The 18,630-nt window shown below is 42.5% G+C and overlaps 1 protein-coding gene across 8 annotated transcripts in view; it reads left to right on the plus strand.

The window, feature by feature from the left end:
* The window catches only part of FRMD4A (FERM domain containing 4A), a 373,626-nt gene that overhangs the window by 154,985 nt on the left and 200,011 nt on the right, over positions 1-18,630 (plus strand). For all 8 annotated transcript variants that reach the window (XM_049881957.1, XM_049881962.1, XM_049881958.1 and 5 more), the window contains exon 2: positions 13,579-13,644. In XM_049881957.1, coding sequence (XP_049737914.1) covers positions 13,579-13,644 — 66 coding nt within the window. The remainder of the gene's footprint in view (positions 1-13,578; positions 13,645-18,630) is intronic.

Below are 18,630 nucleotides of genomic sequence, written 5' to 3' on the forward strand. Positions count from 1 at the left end.
GTTACCAGCTAGCCCAGGATGACACTGGGAGCCTCAGTTGCTGGGAGGATACTGGCCTTCAGGCCGCCTGTCCAGATGAAGTATCCTCCTCTCTACCTAGGACCAGGGCCCCATGGAGCTCTGCTGAAGGTCTGACACTTGCTCGGTCACCAGGGACGGCCACCCAAATAAAGCCTGCCTGGAATCAGCCTCCCTGCCCATCCCACCACCAAAGAAGTAAAGCCAGTTGCTGTCACGTCGCTTCTAACTCACGGTGAACGCATGTGTTGCAGAGTGGGACTTGTTCCGTAGGGTCTTCAAGGCTGTGACCTTTCAGAAGCAGATTTCCAGGCCTTTCTTCTGAGGCACCTCTTAGTGGGTTCAAGCCACCAACCTTTCAGTTAGTAGCCAAATGCTTAAGTGTTTGCACCGCCCAGGAACTCCCATCCCACCATAGTAGAGAAAATCCAGTGCGGGCAGACGGAAGGATGCAGCCTCACCCGGACAGTCCTGTAAGTGTGTGCTGGGGGAGGAGGAGGGGAGTGCAGTTGATCAAAATCTGATTCAGCCCTTCCAAGGTGGCAGGGATGCCATGTCACCCTTCAGGCCCTCCAACTCAGAGGAACCCAGCCTTCCCTGACTTGAGATTTATAAAGGTGATGCTGACTGAAAGTTTACTAAGTGCCATGCAGAGTTCTGTATTCTTTGTATGCATTAACTTACTCCTGACAGCCACCCCACCAGTTGGTATTATCATTTCCATTATATAGATTGGAAAAAAAACAAACCCACTGCCATCAATTCCAACTCTTAGCATCCCTATAGGACAAGAGTAGAACTGCCCCATAGGGTTTCCGAGGCTGTAATCTTTACAGAAACAGACTGCCACATCTTTCTCCCACTGACTGGCTGTTGGTCTCGAACCACCGACCTCTTAGTTAGCAGCCAAACACTTAATCACTGCACCACCAGGGCTCCTTATAGATTGGGAAATGAGGCATATATTGACAAAATAACCTGTGGGAGATCACACACAGCTAGCAAGTGGGGAAGCCAGGATAAGATGTAAACCCAAGTCCAGCTCCTAAGTTGGCCTCTTATCAGCTATGTGAGCCCCTGTGGAGGGCCTGGGAAGGACAGCGAGGAAGGTGTGTGATGCAGCCTGTTCTTCCTGGTCCCTAGGTTGTGGGTGACTGGGAGCAGGCTGTGTGCCTGCAGCTGCCTCCCCACCCCCAGCACCCACAGAAAGCCACTGATTGTCCAGGGTCAGAGAGGAGATTACATTGTTAGATTCTCCCTCTGTATCCCCTTGCTCTTTATTCCAAGCTAGTAGGTGGAAGGCAGAGACAGCCTGGTGGAGGCTGCAGCTTCCCAGAGTTTTGTAAAAAGCCAAACCACTAACAGGGTTGTTAGGTGTTCTAGCAGGGAGGCGTAGGGAGAGAGCTGGGGCACTGTGCCATGGGGTAGCTGCCAGACAGGGATGGGAGGATTCCCCTGGGGAAAGGAGAAAGTCTGTGGGTCAACTTGCTCCTAGAAGGATGAGTACAGTTACCTGTAACTGTTTATTGTCCATCTTCGCACTCGCCCATGGCCTCTCAGAAGCCGGGACTGTGGCTCGTTTGGTACCACTGTGTCTCAGTCCTGGCATAGAGAAAACATGCAGTGATGAACCTCAGAGTTTGTGAGTGAAGCCGAGGTGTTTTCAGCCAAGGAAACCACATGGGCAAGGTCCTGAACCAAGGGAAAGGTAGCCCTCAGAGGATCAGAATTGAAAAAGTACAGGATGGCTGAGCCTTGGGACTGAGGGACCAAGGGAAGGGGGGAAAAAAAGTGGTTTCAGTGAGGTGAGGCCAGATATCAGAGGGCTTGTTGTACGATTTTCAGATATTCATCTTTCACAAACGTTCACAACAACACTTAATGAACAAAAGATGCTGCTTTACAGCCACATCAGGGACCTCCTCCTAGGGTCTGAAAAGCTCTAGGCCTTCTGTCCAGACCAGCTCAGGATTCTGTCCTCTGCACATTCCCGCCTTTGTTCCCCATCACCCTCCGTTCATACTGCACAGGACTCCTTCCCCCAGCCTTCCATCACATGTCGTCCCCTCTGATCAAAATTCCCAACTCCCGGTCGCTTCCAAGGATTAGGCCTCATTCCCTTCTCTAGTCCCTCTCCAAAATAATGATAATAGAACCCAACCTTCTGTAGGAGTTAAGTCTCTATGTATCTACAGAGACTCCAATTGCACAGCCAGAAATGGCTGGGCTCCCAGGCCTGGGTAGACAGCAAAAGCCTGTAAATGTGTTTTGAACGATGTTAATAAATGTTAAAAAGTGTGTGCATATTGGGTAATAGTGGGTTGAAATATTTACAATATATCCTAAATGAAGACAAAGAAAACCCCGTCTTTGGAAGATACACTAGCAGCAACAGAACCTGCGTGTGACAATCAAGTGACCATTCTCTAGGCATCTGGCTAGTTTGCGTGCCGTCCAGAAAGCCCTCATGCTGTCCAGGAGCCAGGAGGCCTCAGCTGCTCCTGCCCATCACCCAGTGGTGGGCTCACTGCTCTGTGCTCTCTAATTTGGCATCTGTGGTATATAACAGCTCCAGAACCCATGTGTTGGGATCTCCCAGTGTCCATTTCCTCCTATTTAGTCACAGTGTTGGTTGTCAGACACAGGCAGAGTCATTGTCCACACCGGTCCCTGGGATGAAATGCACCAGCTAAAACTTGGCCTTCCATATCTGAGACACAGCTGTGTAACATTCATATAATTAGCTTGTCCGCACTTTTAAGGTCTTGTAAGGTGAAAATACCCGTCCCTTCCCGTACTCCTCTGGCCTTGCTACTCTGCCCACAGCATAGCTTGTGATCAGAGTCTCTCTTCACTGAGATCATGGAAGACTGGTGGAGGCTCCTGGTTATACTTCCCTCTCCCTGCCAGGGGCCATGCCTCGTCTTCTAAACTTTAGGTCCAGCAATTGTTTGTTCCCTGTTTTCTGACCTCTGCTCTGCAGTACCACCTGGAGAAGATTGGAGTTGATGTCCTTCTTTCTTTTGGAGTGTGAATATCCAACTATGTGTGAGACTTGTGGCTTGAACACAACACCGCAGTGGTCCTCACAGCCACAAAGTCAGGGGGCTGGAGCTGTTCATCCCCAAACCCAGCAACCCTACACTGTCCTAGAGCCCTCTGAGTGCAGCCCAGACTACCACACATGACTTCTTTTTCTGCATCACCAAAGAAAATACAACTTTCCTTTTTGCCCAAGGCAGAAGAGAGAGATCTAAGCAGCAACATCACCGTATGTTATCCAAAGATCCTCAGGTGATATGAAGTACTGACCCAGTTATGACCTCACCAGATGCAGACTTGCAAAGGGTTGAGCTTTGAAGAATACATTGCTATTTCAATTTTTATATAGAATTGCGTTATCATCTTAATTTGTGTCTAATACACACACAGTCAATTTCATCTGGGTTTTGTAAACTACAGCTGTATTCAGTAGCCAAAAGCCTCAAGGCCATGCCTGTGTATGTTCTTCCTTTAATTCTAGGACAGTCATGATAAAGACAGAGGTGGAATAATTTGTCAGAGGGCATGGGGCAAAATAGGGACCAGGCCCATCTCCTTGAATCAGACCTCTGGTGTCTAGTACATTTTATCTCTTTTCCCTTCATTATCTTTATCTTCCTATTTTAATATGATATCACTTAAAAACAAAAAGGTAAACTTGACATAAGTCATACAAAGAAAAAATTATAATAAAAATGAGGACTATACCTTTAGCCTTTGGATGTTGTGAGCAGAGATTCCTCATGCCTGCTCTCATTAAATGGGTTTTTCCATGTATCGGTTAAGTGTGGGCAGGGATAGGGGAATGTTTCTAGCAAATTTTAAGTTGATTGAAGGCCTTTCCAGATGTGTGTTTACTGCTGGGTGGAATTTCAAGAGGCTGTTAAATAAATTTGTTGTATTTGTTCATCTCCTCCTGACTGTGAGGTGCTTAATCATTTTGGAGATTTTGGCTGTGAACCAAAAAGTTGGCAGTTTGAATCCACCAGCCACTCCTTGGAAACCCTATTGGGCAGTTCTGCTGTGTCCTATAGGGTCTCTATGAGTCAGAATCCACTTGATGGCAATGGTTTTTGGGAGTTTTTTGCTACTTTTGGTACCTAGGTTGGTACTTCTTGTTGTCCTTATTAGGTACGGTTGAGTCAACCCTGACTCATAATGACCTCATGTGACAGAAAACTACCGCAGAGAGTCTTCTAGTCTATAGTCTTTACGTGAGCAGATCACCAGGTCTTTCTGACATGGAGCCACTTAATGAGTTTGAACCCCCAGTCTTTTGGTTAGCAGCCAAGTGCATAACTGTTGGGGCACCAGGGCTCTTTGGTTGGTCCCTGGGCCTTCACTTTTCTTAGTGGAGAGAGGCACTTGAGAGGTGACCCAGAGAGCAGAAGCTCCAACAATGAGTTGCACTGGGAAGTTTTTGTCATGTCTTTGGAATTTCCTTCTGAGCCACCAAATGGCTTGGGTCAGAGGGCAGATTGTGAGGTGCTGTTGTAATACATCCGGCATCCCTCGGGTGTTCCATGTCAACCGGAATTTAGTGAATGGAGCTCGGAGAGGAGGTGCCATGAGACTTGTTTAGACTTTGTCTTGGACCCTTTTGAAACCTAAATTTTCTATTTGATGATAAAGTTTTCATGAACAAGATTTCAGATCATTCCAGAAGTAATCATAATTTTCATAAATAAAGCATGTCCTAGAAATGCTAATTATTTCATTTGTGTCATTCTCGTGAGCCTTTAGTATTTCTTATTTTATTGTTCCATAAATTTGTTGTCTCAAAAATGAGTGTGAGTTACAGTTTGTTAACTTACTAAAAAAGTAGGTATGTGGTAACTAGGTTAAAAAAATAGAACAAGTTTGCAGACTTACGAACGTTAGTCTAATCAGCTCCTCTCCCCTTGCCTGTCTCCCTATAATTCCAGCTTCTTGGTGATAACACTTTCAGTATAAATTAGCCTCAGGAAACTGAGAAAAGATAATAGCAACGTGTGTCAATAGCGTATTTTTTTAGTTTTTATCTTTTAAAATCACCTGGGTATTTTCTGAGTTCAGTATCTGCCACCCTGCAGTAATTTACACAACTGCATCACATTTCTATAAAGCCATGATAAACAGTGGTGCTAGGATTATTTCTTCAGTGCTGTGCCTTCACGTGTATAAAAGATCACAGCATATAAATTATTTGGCAAGAAGCAAGGAAGGGGAGAGAGAGGACATCTAAGAAGTGAGCTAATCCTCCCCCCCCAAAAAAAAAAGAAGAGAGAGAAATGTGATCGGCAGAGAAAAGGTGCTAATAAAAAGCATATGAAAATGGGGTTTACTTGGGTTTGCGTTTGGAGAGAAAAATATTCTTAATAAAACATATTCGAGGTTTTCCCAGCCTAGAATGTTTAGGCAGCATTTAAGAAGAGGCTTGCTGAGCCTTGGGTTCCATTGTCTTCCATGTCCCTGTGTGCTCTGGCAGCACAAGGTTTTGAAGGTTCTGTTCCCATGCCTCTTTACAATCTGAAGTCTTAGCCAGGAAAGGTAAGATCACATACTGAACTCAGTACCCTGCGACTGTCCACATTAAAAAAAAAAAAAAAGTCTTCAAGTCAATTCCAGCTCATAGCAACCTTATGTTGTTGTTGTTGTTGCCGTCGAGTCGGTTCTGATGCATAGTGACCTTATGCACAACAGAGTGAAACACTGCCCAGCCCTGTGCCATCCTTAAAATCATTATTATGCTTGAGCTCACTGTTGCAACTACTGTGTCAATCCACCTCGTTGAGGGTCTTCCTCTTTTCTGCTGACCCTGTACTTTGCCAAGCATGATGTCCTTCTCCGGAGATTGATCCCTCCTGACAACATGTCCCAAGTATGTAAGATGCAGTCTCGCCATCCTTGCTTCTAAAGGGCATTCTGGTTGTACTACTTCGAAGACAGATTTGTTTGTCCTTTTGCAGTCCATGGTATATTCAATATTCTTCGCCAGCACCACAAGTCAAAGGCATCAATTCTTCTTTGGTCTTCCTCATTCATTGTCCAGTTTTCACATGCATATGATGCAATTGAAAATATCATGGCTTGAGTCAGGCACACCTTAGGCTTCAAGGTGACATCTTTGCTTTTGAACACTTTAAAGAGGTCCTTTGCAGCAGGTTTCCCAGTGAAATGTATCATTTGATTTCTTGACTGCTGCTTCCGTGGCTGTTGATTGTGGATACAAGTAAAATGAAATCCTTGACAACTTCAATCTTTTCTCCATTTATCATAATGTTGCTCATTGGTCCAGTTGTGAGGATTTTTGTTTTCTTTATGTTGAGGTGCAATCCATACTGAAGGCTGTGGTCTTTGATCTTCACTAGTAAGTGCTTCAAGTCCTCTTCACTTTCAGCAAGCAAAGTTGTGTCATCTGCATAACACAGGTTGTTAATGAGTCTTCCTCCAATCCTGATGCCCAGTTCTTCTTCAGATAGTCCAGCTTCTCTGATTATTTGCTCAGCGTACAGATTGAATAGGTACGGTGAAAAGATACAACCCCGACGCACCCCTTTCCTGACTTTAAACCACTCAGTATCCCCTTGTTCTGTTCTAACAATTGCCTCTTGATCTATATACAGGTTCCTCAGGAGCACAAATTAAGTGTTTTGGAATTCCCATTCTTTGCAATGTTATCGATAATTGTTATGATCCACACAGCCTTTGGATAGTCAATAAAATACAGGGAAACATCCTTCTGGTATTCTCTGTCTTCAGCCAGGATCCATCTGACATCAGCAATGATATCCCTGGTTCCACGTCCTCTTCTGAAACCGGCCTACATTTCTGGCAGTTCCCTGTCGATATACTGCTGCAGCCGTTTTTGAATGATCTTCAGCAAAATTTTGCTTGCATGTGGTATTAATGATATTCTATAATATCTGCATTCGGTTGATCACCTTTCTTAGAAATAGGCATAAATATGGATCTCTTCCAGTCAGTTGGCCAGGAAACTGTCTTCCATATTCTTGGCATAGATGAGTGAGCCCCTCCAGCGCTGCATCCATTTGTTGAAACATCTCAATTGATATTCCATGAATTCCTGGAGCCTTGTTTTTCACCAATGTCTTCAGTGTAGCTAGGACCTCTTCCTTCAGTACCGTCGGTTCCTGATCATATGCTACGTCTTGAAATGGTTGAACGTTGACTAATTCTTTTTGGTATAATGACTCTGTGTATTCCTTCTATCTTCTGTTGATGCTTCCTGCATCATTTAATATTTTCGCCATGGAATCCTTCACTGTTGCAACTCAAGGCTTGAATTTCTTCTACAGTTCTTTCAGCTTTAGAAACGCCGAGTGTGTTCTTCCCTTTTGATTTTCTATCTCCAGCTCTTTGCACATGTCATTATAATACTTTGTCTTCTTGAGCCACCCTTGGAAATCTTCTGTTCAGTTCTTTTGCTTCATCAATTCTTCCTTTTGCTTTAGCTGCTTGACATTGGAGAGCAAGTTTCAGAGTCTCCTCTGACCTCCATCTTGGTCTTTTCTTTCTTTCCTGTCTTTCCAATGACCTCTCGTTTTTTTCATGCATGATGTCCTTGATGTCATTCCACAGCTCATCTGGTCTTCGGCCACTAGCATTCCACGCATCAAATCTATTCTTGAGGTGGTCTCTGAATCCAGGTGGGATATACCCAAGGTTGTATTTTGGTTCTCATGGACTTGCTCTGATTTTCTTCAGTTTCAGCTTGAACTTGCATATGAGCAATTGATGGTCTCTTCCACAGTCGGCCCCTGGCTTTGTTCTGACTGATGATATTGAGCATTTCAATCGTCTCTTTCCACAGACGTAGCCAATTTGATTCCTGTGTGTTCCATCTGGCGAGATCCATGTGTATAGTCACCGTTTATGTTGATGAAAGAAGGTATTTGCAATGAAGAAGTTGTTGGTCTTGCAAAATTCTATCATTCAATCTCCAGATTGTTTCTGTCACCAAGGCCATATTTTCCAACTATCAATCCTTCTTTGTTTGCAACTTTCACATTCCAATCACCAGTAATTATCAATGCACCCTGACTGCATGTTCCATCAATTTCAGACTGCAGCAGCTGATAAAAATGTTCAATTTCTTCATCTTTGGCCTTAGTGGTTGGTGTGTAAATTTGAATAGTAGTCACATTAACTGGTCTTCCATGTAGGCGTATGGATATTATCCTATCACTGACAGCATTGTACGTCAGGATAGATCTTGAAATGTTCTTTTTGACGATGAATGCAACACCATTCCTCTTCGAGTTGTCATTCCCGGCATAGTAGACTATGTGATTGTCCAGTTTAAAATGGTCAATACCAGTCCATTTCAGCACACTAATGCCTAGGATATCGATGTTTATGTGTTCCATTTCATTTTTGACAATTCCCAATTTTCCTAGATTCATACTTTATACATTCCAGGTTCTGACTATTAATGGATGTTTACAGCTGTTTCTTCTCATTTTGAGTCGTGCTACATCAGCAAATGAAGGTCCTGAAAGCTTTACTCCATCCACATCATTAAGGTTGACTCTACTTTGAGGAGGCAGCTCTTCCCCAGTTGTCTTTTGAGTGCCTTCCAACCTGGGGGGCTCATCTTCCAGCACTATATCAGACGATGTTCCGCTGCTATTCATAAGGTTTTCGCTGGCTAATTCTTTTCAGAAGTGAATGCCAGGTCCTTCCTAGCCTGTCTTAGTCTGGAAGCTCAGCTGAAACCTGTCCTCCATGGGTGACCCTGCTGGCATCTGAATACTGGTGGCATAGCTTCCAGCAACACACAAGCCACCAGAGAACTACAAACTGACAGACACGTGGGGAGGCGACCTTATAGGACAGAGTTTTCCAAGGAACGGCTGGTGGATTTGAACTGCCAGCCTTTGAGGCTGCAGCCAAGCTCTTAACCACTGTGCCACCCGGGCTCCTAGAACCCTATGGGACTACTCTACTATGTCCTGTAGGGTCTCTGTGAGTTGGCATGGACTTGACAGCGACGGGTTTGTTTGTTTGTGGTGCTCCCTGAACCATTTTCGGAGCCCTGGTGGTGCAGTGGTTAAGCATTGGGCTGCCATCCAAAAGATGGGCAATTTGAATCCACCAGCCACTCCGTGGAAGTCCTGTGGGGCAGTTCCACTCTGTCCTGCAGGGTTGGGATCCACAGCAAGGGGTTTTTTTTGGTTGAATCACTTTAGATCACAGTTGGCTTCCCACGCAATTCCGCCCCCAGGAAAAGAAGGTGTTGGGTATTCAATCTGAGTATTTTGTCCTATGTAACAGTTGTAATTCTCATTAATAAATTGATAAATTGGGTTTTATATATTAAAAACACAGGCAATCTAAAACAAATTTGCTGAGAAAGAAGCTTCTCAGTTTCCATTTCCTATGGCTGACCTCAAACCAATCAAACCAAACCCACTGCCATCGAGTCAATTACGACTCATAGCGACCTTATAGGACAGAGTAGAACTGCCCTATAGGGTTTCGAAGGAGCACCTGGTGGATTCAAACTGGTGACCTTTTGGTTAGCAGCCATAGCACTTAGCCACTATACCACCAGGGTTTCCATGGCTGACCTCAGACAGTGTCATTCATTTTTCTAGATAATGTCCCCTTTTTTATACTTTCTTAACTGAAAAAAAGGCACAACATATTAAGTAGCATTTGGGGTGGGAGGGAACCCATAAGCCTAGCACCATAGAACATCAGCTGTTTTTACTTTGGCCTCCTTATCTGTGTCCACAGACTTGTCATTTTATTGGCTGCCTTTATAGTACACCTGTCAGTTTGTATTTGGCTATCTTCACATAAATTAGTATCATAAATACATTTTCATGTTTATGAATAGTGTTCATGGTTCATAATATATCTTAACAACAAAGTTAGATAAATGGGATGGACACCTCACTTTCAAAATAGGATTTTTCTTATATCCTTTAGAATCAAAAAGTACTTGGCAGGCCACTGCTTAAGATAGAATCGTATTGTAGCAAGATGGTTTATGGTTGGAATGGTCGCCAGCTGACATCTATGAGAAGCCTTGTTCTCCAAAGGATTTTCTTTGAGGATGTTGCCAGGGCCCCAATTGTGCCTGAGCAGCTGAAAATGAAAAAAAAAGGAAAGCAGTATTATTTTACAATTGTTGGTATTCAAAAAAAAAAAAAAGTGCTGTATGCCTGGCAAGCCAGACAAAGCCTACAGATGTCTGCTCTTTCTCTGTACACACCCAGAATGGTAAACCTTTTCTGAACTGATGATGGGGACAGGATACTCTGACCTTACGTCAGTATGGAACAACAGACAGCTCCCCCTTTTGAGAATTAAAAAAAACCACTGCGGTGCTGTCGAAAGAAAGGTGGACCTTCAAACGCATGATTATTCAGAGTTTCTGTTTTAAATTCACTTCCCTGGGCTGGCTTTTGTCAGGGCCATTTTGCCTTCTACAAAGGATGCATCAAAACATGGAACCTGCTTAGAAATTCCCCAGGAAGGAGTTTTGAGACTTCACTGAAGAGAGAGATGCATTTGGAAATGCTTGAATAGATCTTAACATCTCAAGACATAGTGACTTCTGTAAATTGCAGAGCAGATAAGGTGAGATTATTTAATGTGATATGAATTTTATTTTTCAGGGAAAAAGAAAAACCTTGGGCTAGAATTTTAGGTCTAAATATGAACTCCATGTCAAGTCACACTTGTGTATTTTTGCAGGATTCTGAGAAAATGGTATACTACTTTATTACTGTGATTAAAATCTTATTTGATATAATAATGTACCTCAGATACCAATTTCTCTTTGTTTTCATAACGTTTCTTAGAATGTGAATAAGTAATTCAAGAGAGTGTTTATACCCTTGAACTTTTAGAAGAAAATGAAGTTCAAAACTTTGTTACAAAGATGCAAAGGACAGACATCATTTCTTTCTTTCTTTTCTCCCTCATCACTGCCCGTCATAGAACTTTCTCAGACACATAATAAATGTTTTCAAAAGAATTTCAAAATATTGTGCTGGAAAAACCCCCCCAAAAAACCCAAACCCGTTGCCGTCAAGTCGATTCTAACTCATAGCAACTCTACAGGACAGAGTAGAACTGCCCCACAGGGTTTCCAAGGAGCACCTGGTGGATTCCAACTGCTGACCTTTTGGTTAGCAGCCAGCCTCTTAACAACTGTGCGATCAGGGTTTCCTTGTGCTGGATAATTGTAGCATTTTACCTCCTAGAACTTTTTCTTTAGTAACTGTGGGTTCTTTCTACTAAGAACTGAGTTGCTGTGGGTCTAAAATTTTATCCAAAGTGAAATTGCTATTAAGTGCCCTATTGAAACTTCAAATGAAGCATTTTTGGTGTACTCTTTTAATGGAAGAATCGTTTGGTATGCCATTGCCTATTGCAGTCCAATTTTGTGTTTGTAGTGACTTTCATTGAGCTTGTTGAGCTTAGATAGGAAAATGATTGACATGAGGTTGATGGGTTTTTTAAGTTACATCAGTCAGTTAGGAAGCCCACGATGTGCAAGGGTGATGGAGTCTAGATGGGACTTGAGCCTGTTTCCCTACTAAGACAATTAACAGCTGAAGTCCAGAGATCAAAGAATGAATGAGGACTTTGCACAGGCCCAATGTGTGTCCATGGAGCCCTGGTGGCAGTGGTTAAGAACTCAGCTGCTAACCAAAAGGTCAGCAGTTCGAATCCATCAGCTGCTCCTTGGAAACCCTGTGGGGCAGTTCTACTCTGTCCTATAGGGTCACTATGAGTTGGAATCGACTCAATGGCAATGGGTTTGGTTGTTTTTGGTTAACGCACATCCACAGCTGCCTGCTTTGGTTTATAATGTTTATCACGTTAAGCCTTTGGACTGAAGTTTTTTCTCAGTTCTGATAAGTATGTGAATTTTTTTTTTTTTTTTTTTGTGTGTGAAACTTGTCTTGGTGATTTTTCTGCAGCTGGGGACTGCTGAGTAATTAGTATAGCTCAGATTGAAGAGAGTTTTGAGATTGGCCTCATCTGAGCAGGGCATGCTGGTTTGGTTTACTTGGTTCAGTTAATTAGGGACATCTGACTTGATGGAAGCATAATGGGAAGGCTTCTTCCCGTGGGGACACAGGACAGCTTTGGGGATGCTGATGGTCAGAGAATTACCCATGTTGAAGAGAAGAGGTATGTCTTCTCTGTCTTTCCTGAAGAGGGAGCTCATGAGACGGGACGCTGGTGTCGAGGCGAGCAAGGGGAGGCCAGAATTTGCTCTCTGCATCCTTTGTTTTGATCTGCTTGGAAGTGGCTGATAGTTGAGGAAAAAGAAGGTGTCTTCAGTGGGGGCTATGGAGTCATAAAATAGTAGAGCTGAAGGAAACTTAGAGGCCATCAGGCTCAGCCAGTGGTTGTGTTGGAGGCAGCCTAGCTCGTGAAAACTAATTGCTAAATTTTTAGGAATTTTGCGTGCCAGTTGTAAAACATAGCCATTAGCAAAACTAAATTATATGAGCTTACAGTTAAATACAGTATATTAAAAATAAGGGTAATAAATACTGAAAACATCAGTACCTTATTACTTTATTATTATCTATACCTTGAGGTTCTTTCTGTCAATTGTAACTGTGTATTGGAAATACTAACAGTGATGTGTTGATAGCTTGAAATCAGCCATAAACCCATTGCTGTCGAGTTGATTCTGAACACAGTAGAATTACCCTGTGGGATTTCCAAGACTGTAATCTTTATGGAAGCAGACTGCCACATCTTTCTCCCACAGGGTGGCTGGTGGGTTGGAACCACCCACCTTTCGGTAGCAGCCAAGCACTTAACCACTGTGCCACCAGGGCTACAGTGAAGGTATTTACAGCATGGAAATCAGCAAATGCTACCAATGAAGGCTTTTGTGTCTCCAGAATACCAGTTGTGAAGACATGTCTTAGCACCCCACTGGCCCTAACCCACTCATTTTACCCAGGAAACTAAGGTTCATAATATCCAGAGACTTGCCTAAAGTCCTTTAGCCCAGTACCCAGCAAGGCTGAGTCTGCACTTGGATCTCCTGGTGCATGTCTTGGGGATGCTTTCTGTTACACCGCTCAGAGGCACCTGTCCTGAAAGGCAAAAGGGACAAGGATTAGATTTAGCTGTGACCATTTATCTTCTGGATTCTTCTATCATTGATAGATATCGAATTCAGTTAACAGATGGGCGTGGTTCTCTCCAGTAATCAGGAAAAGGGCAAGTGAAGAGGTGGTAGGGACCAGACACTGCCGCCCTTTTGGTTAGCAGCTGTGGCTCTTAACCACTACACGACTAGGGTTTCCATAATGGGTTTTTATGTACACGAAGCATCCACAATAAGGCCTGACACATAGGAAGTGCTCAGTAAGTATTTTTTGATAAATGAATGGAGAATGAACCAGTCCTGCCACTACCTGGCATTATATAGGACCAACTCCCAGGGGAAGTTTTGCCCAGAGGAATGGGAGATTGTAACAGTTTGTCAGGCTGCCAGACGCCTCGTGACCATCATTTCTCTTTTTGTAGATGACGGAGGGCCGCCGATGCCAAGTACATCTCCTTGATGACCGGAAGCTGGAACTCCTAGTACAGGTAAATGACTTTAATCACCTTTCTAAGTTATTTCTGAGACACATGTTATTCAGACTTTGATTCAGTGTGGGGGGAGGAAGGTAGTATAAATTGTTTTAAAATCTCTATCTACTCCAATCTGTGAGAAAAGAACTACGGCACACCAGTTGTTGTGTGTGTGGTGTACGTATGCTATCTTTGCTCATTCTCTTTCTTTGTTCACCATGCCTAAGCCCTTCAACGACAGAGTCTATCTCGACTATTGTTACAAATCTCTAGAAAAGGAAATGCCACAACTGCCATCAGCTAGTCGTTCTGCTTGAAAGGAGTTAACTATGATACAACCGAAATAACTCTTGCTGTAACTAAAACTGATTTAATCGTCTTCCTTGCTCTGAGGGGATAGAAAACAATTCATTATTTTCAAGTTAAGCTTTCATAGTTATCAAGAAAGAAGTAATCTCTTGGCTCTATCTTCCCTCTTAGGGCTAAGGCACCACCTTACGCCACTCCCTGGGTCAACATTGCCATCACTGTTGAACACCTGGAGAAATGGAGACACAGGAAATAAATCAATTAGTCCCCAAACTAGGAACACCTGGGAGTTAGAAAGGTCAGAGAAGTAATTAGAATCGTAGACCCTGGTCTTGTTCAGCTTGCTTTTGGAAAGATGGCTGTTTTACCTAGTGCCATAGAGAATCCGGAGGTTTCCAGATCTGATTTAAAGATCTTACAATGCCTGATCTGTTCTTCAACTCCAACTCTTATAATTGTGTTTAGTTTATGTTCCCAGATTCTCTCTCTCAGATTTTTAGGGCATTGCTCCTCATCTTCCATCACATTTTACCCTAAAATGAGTACAGTTCATCAGGCAGTTGAAATGATACCCACATGTCCATTCACTGGGGGAAATGCTTTGCTTCACTGTGAAGATTCACGTACAGATATTTTCGTCTCACGTTCCCCTGTTACAGACTACTTGGATTTGAAAATGTTCATATTGATAACTTGAGGAGTTCAAGCTTTAATAGTATTTAAATTATAAAGGCACAAGAAATGCAGTTAAGGAGCCAAGCAGTTAAGTGCTCGACTGGCTACTAGCCAAAAGGTTGGAGGTTCAAATCCACCCAGAGGCACCTTGGAAGACCAGCCTGGTGATCTGCTTCCGAAAGGTCACAACCTTGAAAACCGTATGGAGCAGTTCTACTCTGCACACATGGAGTCGTCTTGAGTCAGAATCAACTCCATGGCAACTAACGGCAGCAACAACAACAACATAAATGCAGTATAGGAAATAGTGAAAGTAGGAAAAAGTTCATAATTGTGCTACGTTTATTCAGCTGCTATTCTCATGTTGGTGAATTTCTTTCCAGCATTTTTCAGACTTATATTTCTGACCTGGTTGTAATCATAATATATATATAATTCTATATTTTTTATATTTCCACTTTAAATTGTCTTTCAGCATTCTCTGAGTTACTATAAATTGTCATTTAGTTGATAGCTGCATAAGTTCTGGAACTGGATATATTATTATTATTTAACCATTCACCTATTCGGGTATATTTATGTGTTTTACAGTTTTTCCACTATTATAAGGAAATGCTATGCTTAATTTATCCATGTATATAGAGTTCGCCCATGTTTGGGGTTATGTCCTTATTAGGCTAGTTTCCAAGGCCTACAGTCTCGACAGTTGTTAAAAGTCAAGCTCATGGTTTAGATTTGGGGGAGTGAGGCAGCCAGGGGTAAAGTTGAGCAAGACCTCTTCAATTAGCAGCATCATTAATTAAAGCATTTGAATCCTTTAAATTGTCCCAATCAGTGTGAGGAGTTTATAGGTGAGTGGTCTGGTGTGTTTTATATGCTTTTCTTAAATCAGTGCTAAAGGCCTTGGAAAGAAGCCACCCTCTGAGGCAGGAAATGAGGCCTCAAACGGCAGTTAAATTCCTGTCTGTTGGCCAGCCTGCCTGGGGAAAATATGAATGGGGGCATCTGAAATGGACTGGAGCCACAGAAAATATATTTAATTACTAATTTGCACAGCTCTGGAGCGATTCTCCTCAACCCTTTAAAATCAAGAAAATGTTGAATTAGACCAAACAAGAGACGTTCCTGCTCTTCTCGTCCCTTATTAGAACTATTCCCCCTTCTTAGAACACTTTCCTTCCCACTCCCACCCCCACCCTCACCCCCCTGTAACCAGCTGCTTTCTGTTAAACCTTCAGTTCATAGCTTGGAAAACACTTTCTTCCCCAAGGCTTTCTCTGACTCTCCTCCCTGCCTTTCCCCAGTCGGAATCTTAGCTGCCCCTCCACTGTGGTTTCCCTGTTACAGCACTTGTCACACCTCATTGTCATTTTCTGTTTACTTGTCTACAGTTCCAAGAGCTGCCAACAATTTGAGGACTGTGTCCATGGCTTGCTTACTGTGTATCCCCAGTACCTATCCCAATGGCTGGGACATATTGTCACTAAATAAATAAATACTGATTGAAAGAATGGACCAATCCTGAGATACCTTGGTATTATTTTTTGCCATAGGACTTCTTGCCATAGTGCCAATTGCTTGGTAGGGGATTTAGTTAAGATGTGTGTGTGTGTATATATGTATATACACACACACACATATATGTGTATATATATATACATATATGTGTGTGTGTATATATATGTATATATATATAGCACGGTGGTTAAGAGCTCTGCTGCTAATGTATCCACCAGCTGCTCTTTGGAAACCCTGTGGGGCAGCTTGGCTCTGTCCTGTAGGGTTGCTATGAGTTGGAATTGACTCAATAGCAATGGGTTTGGTTTTATATACGTACATATAAACGTGTGTGTGTGTGTGTGTATATATATATATAGTTGTGTGCTGTCGAGTCAATTGTCAATTCCTACTCATAGCAACCCTGTAGAACAGAGTAGAACTGCCCTATAGGGTTTTCTAAGCAGATAATCTTTATGAGAGCAGTTCACCAGGTCTTTTTCCTACAGAACCACAGGGTTGGTTCGAATCACAGACCTTTCAGTTATCACCTCAGCACTTAATGATTGTACCACCAGAGCGCCAATATAATATATACATAAAAAGAAAAAAAGGATACTAAATTTCTTTTCACATTATTGCAGACTAGGCTTCAGCAAAACTTGGAGAAATAAGGTTACAGCTGTTAGATAAAAGCCAGTTAAAGTCTATGAATTTTCTTTCTCCTCTACAAAGTCCAAGGAGCCCTGGTGGGGCAGTGGTTAAGCATTAAGCTGCTAACCAGAAGTGTAGTGGTTGAAACCCACCAGCTACTCCACAGGAGAAAGATGTGGCAGTCTGCTTCGTAAAGGTTACAGCCTGGGAAACCCTGTGGGGCAGTTCTTCTCTGTCCTATAAGGTCATTGTGAGTTGGAATCAACTTGACGGGTTTGATTTTTGTTTGTTTGTTTGTTTTTCTTTTGGTTTACAAAGTCTTGTTGTCCAGAATTATATTTTTTCGATAGATTATCCTTTCTAAAAGGAATCCCTCTTCTCTAGCACATTCGGACCCATTTATAATCCCTCTTCTCTAGCACATTTGGACCCATTTATAATAGGTTTTTAATAACCTAAAACATTTTGACCCCATTCTCCTCTTTTTGATATTTTAAGTTCATAAAGTGATAACCTTAAGTGGTAACCTTATTTACACTTTAATCACCACAATATATTAAGTGCTAGAAGTTTTGTTGTTGTTACTGTTGTCGTCATTGAGAACACTTTCAGAATATTTGAAATAAGCCTTAGACGAAGCAAGGTCTTTCTCAATCTTTTGCTCTGGAGCTGTGGAGATGTGGAATGGCGGAGACAGCAACTCTGTTTAGGTAAAAAGGTATGTAAGACAGAGAGACAGGTTTGGGGGAAATGTTTATCTTCCCCAGAGAAGCAAACGGGTTTACACAAGGATGACTGACTGAAAGACATTCGTAAGAAGAGGAGAGAGGTGAGAGTCTGGTTTTTCAGGCACTAATTATTAGGGCAAAAGTCTCACCAAAGGCTACACATCAGAAAATCACAAGCAGGAAAACCTTCAACAGCTTAAAAGTTAAAAGAGTTAGTTGACTTGGAATCAACAACTGATTTAGGCAGTCGGGAATTGGCTCCTATCAGAGAACGCTGGTAACACAGACAGCTACACAGACAATTTCATGTGGAGTGGTGAAAACCTTATAGAACAAAATGACCATAATCCTCACATTTACTGTGTATTTGTATTATAATGCACTTTGGGATTACTGGGTGAAATCTGTGCTTGTAAATCCTTGATTGAGCTGAGTAAATCCTACATTACCCATCCTGGGGGAAGGGGCAAAAGGTCAAGAAGGCACAGACTAGGATTTAATATTCAAAAAGCTCATCCCTAAATCCACGGGCCGCCTTTTACACCCAGTTCTTTACCATGTGGCTCCTTGAGTCTTTAAATTCCACTTAAGAACCGCTGGACCCAGGGCCAAGGACTAGAAGGCAGGAGGGGACAGGAAGGCTGCTAATACGGAACCGAAGGTTCAGAAGGGAGAGCGTTGATGTGTTGTGGGGTTGTTAACCAGTGTCATAAAACAATATATGTACTATTTAATGGGAAACTAGTTTGTTCTGGAAACCTTCATCTAAAGTACAGTTTTAAAAAAAAAAAAAACAGCTGGAAGGATGATGGAAGCATTCAGTAACGGGTAATGCCTTCAACTTTGATCCTCAGCGTGTGACAGTTTATGAAGACAGGTCACTCTGACATCCAACCTGCAAATGTCTTTTGTTTCTGTCACCAAATATTGTTCTGGCTGATAAGAAATTTAGTCCAAAACCCTTCATCAGAATTAGAGAGACCACCATTATCTACGTATCTCAGCCACTTCCTGGAGCTTCTATGGCCAGATAAGAGGGTACCCTATGTGGTTTGTATTAAACTGAACTTCTAAAGTCTTTTCTTCATACCATTGTTGGTATAAAATTATTTTCTTCATTGTTTTTCTCATCCAAATG

This window comes from Elephas maximus, chromosome 4 (genome assembly GCF_024166365.1).
Source record: "Elephas maximus indicus isolate mEleMax1 chromosome 4, mEleMax1 primary haplotype, whole genome shotgun sequence".
Classification (NCBI taxonomy): domain Eukaryota; kingdom Metazoa; phylum Chordata; class Mammalia; order Proboscidea; family Elephantidae; genus Elephas; species Elephas maximus.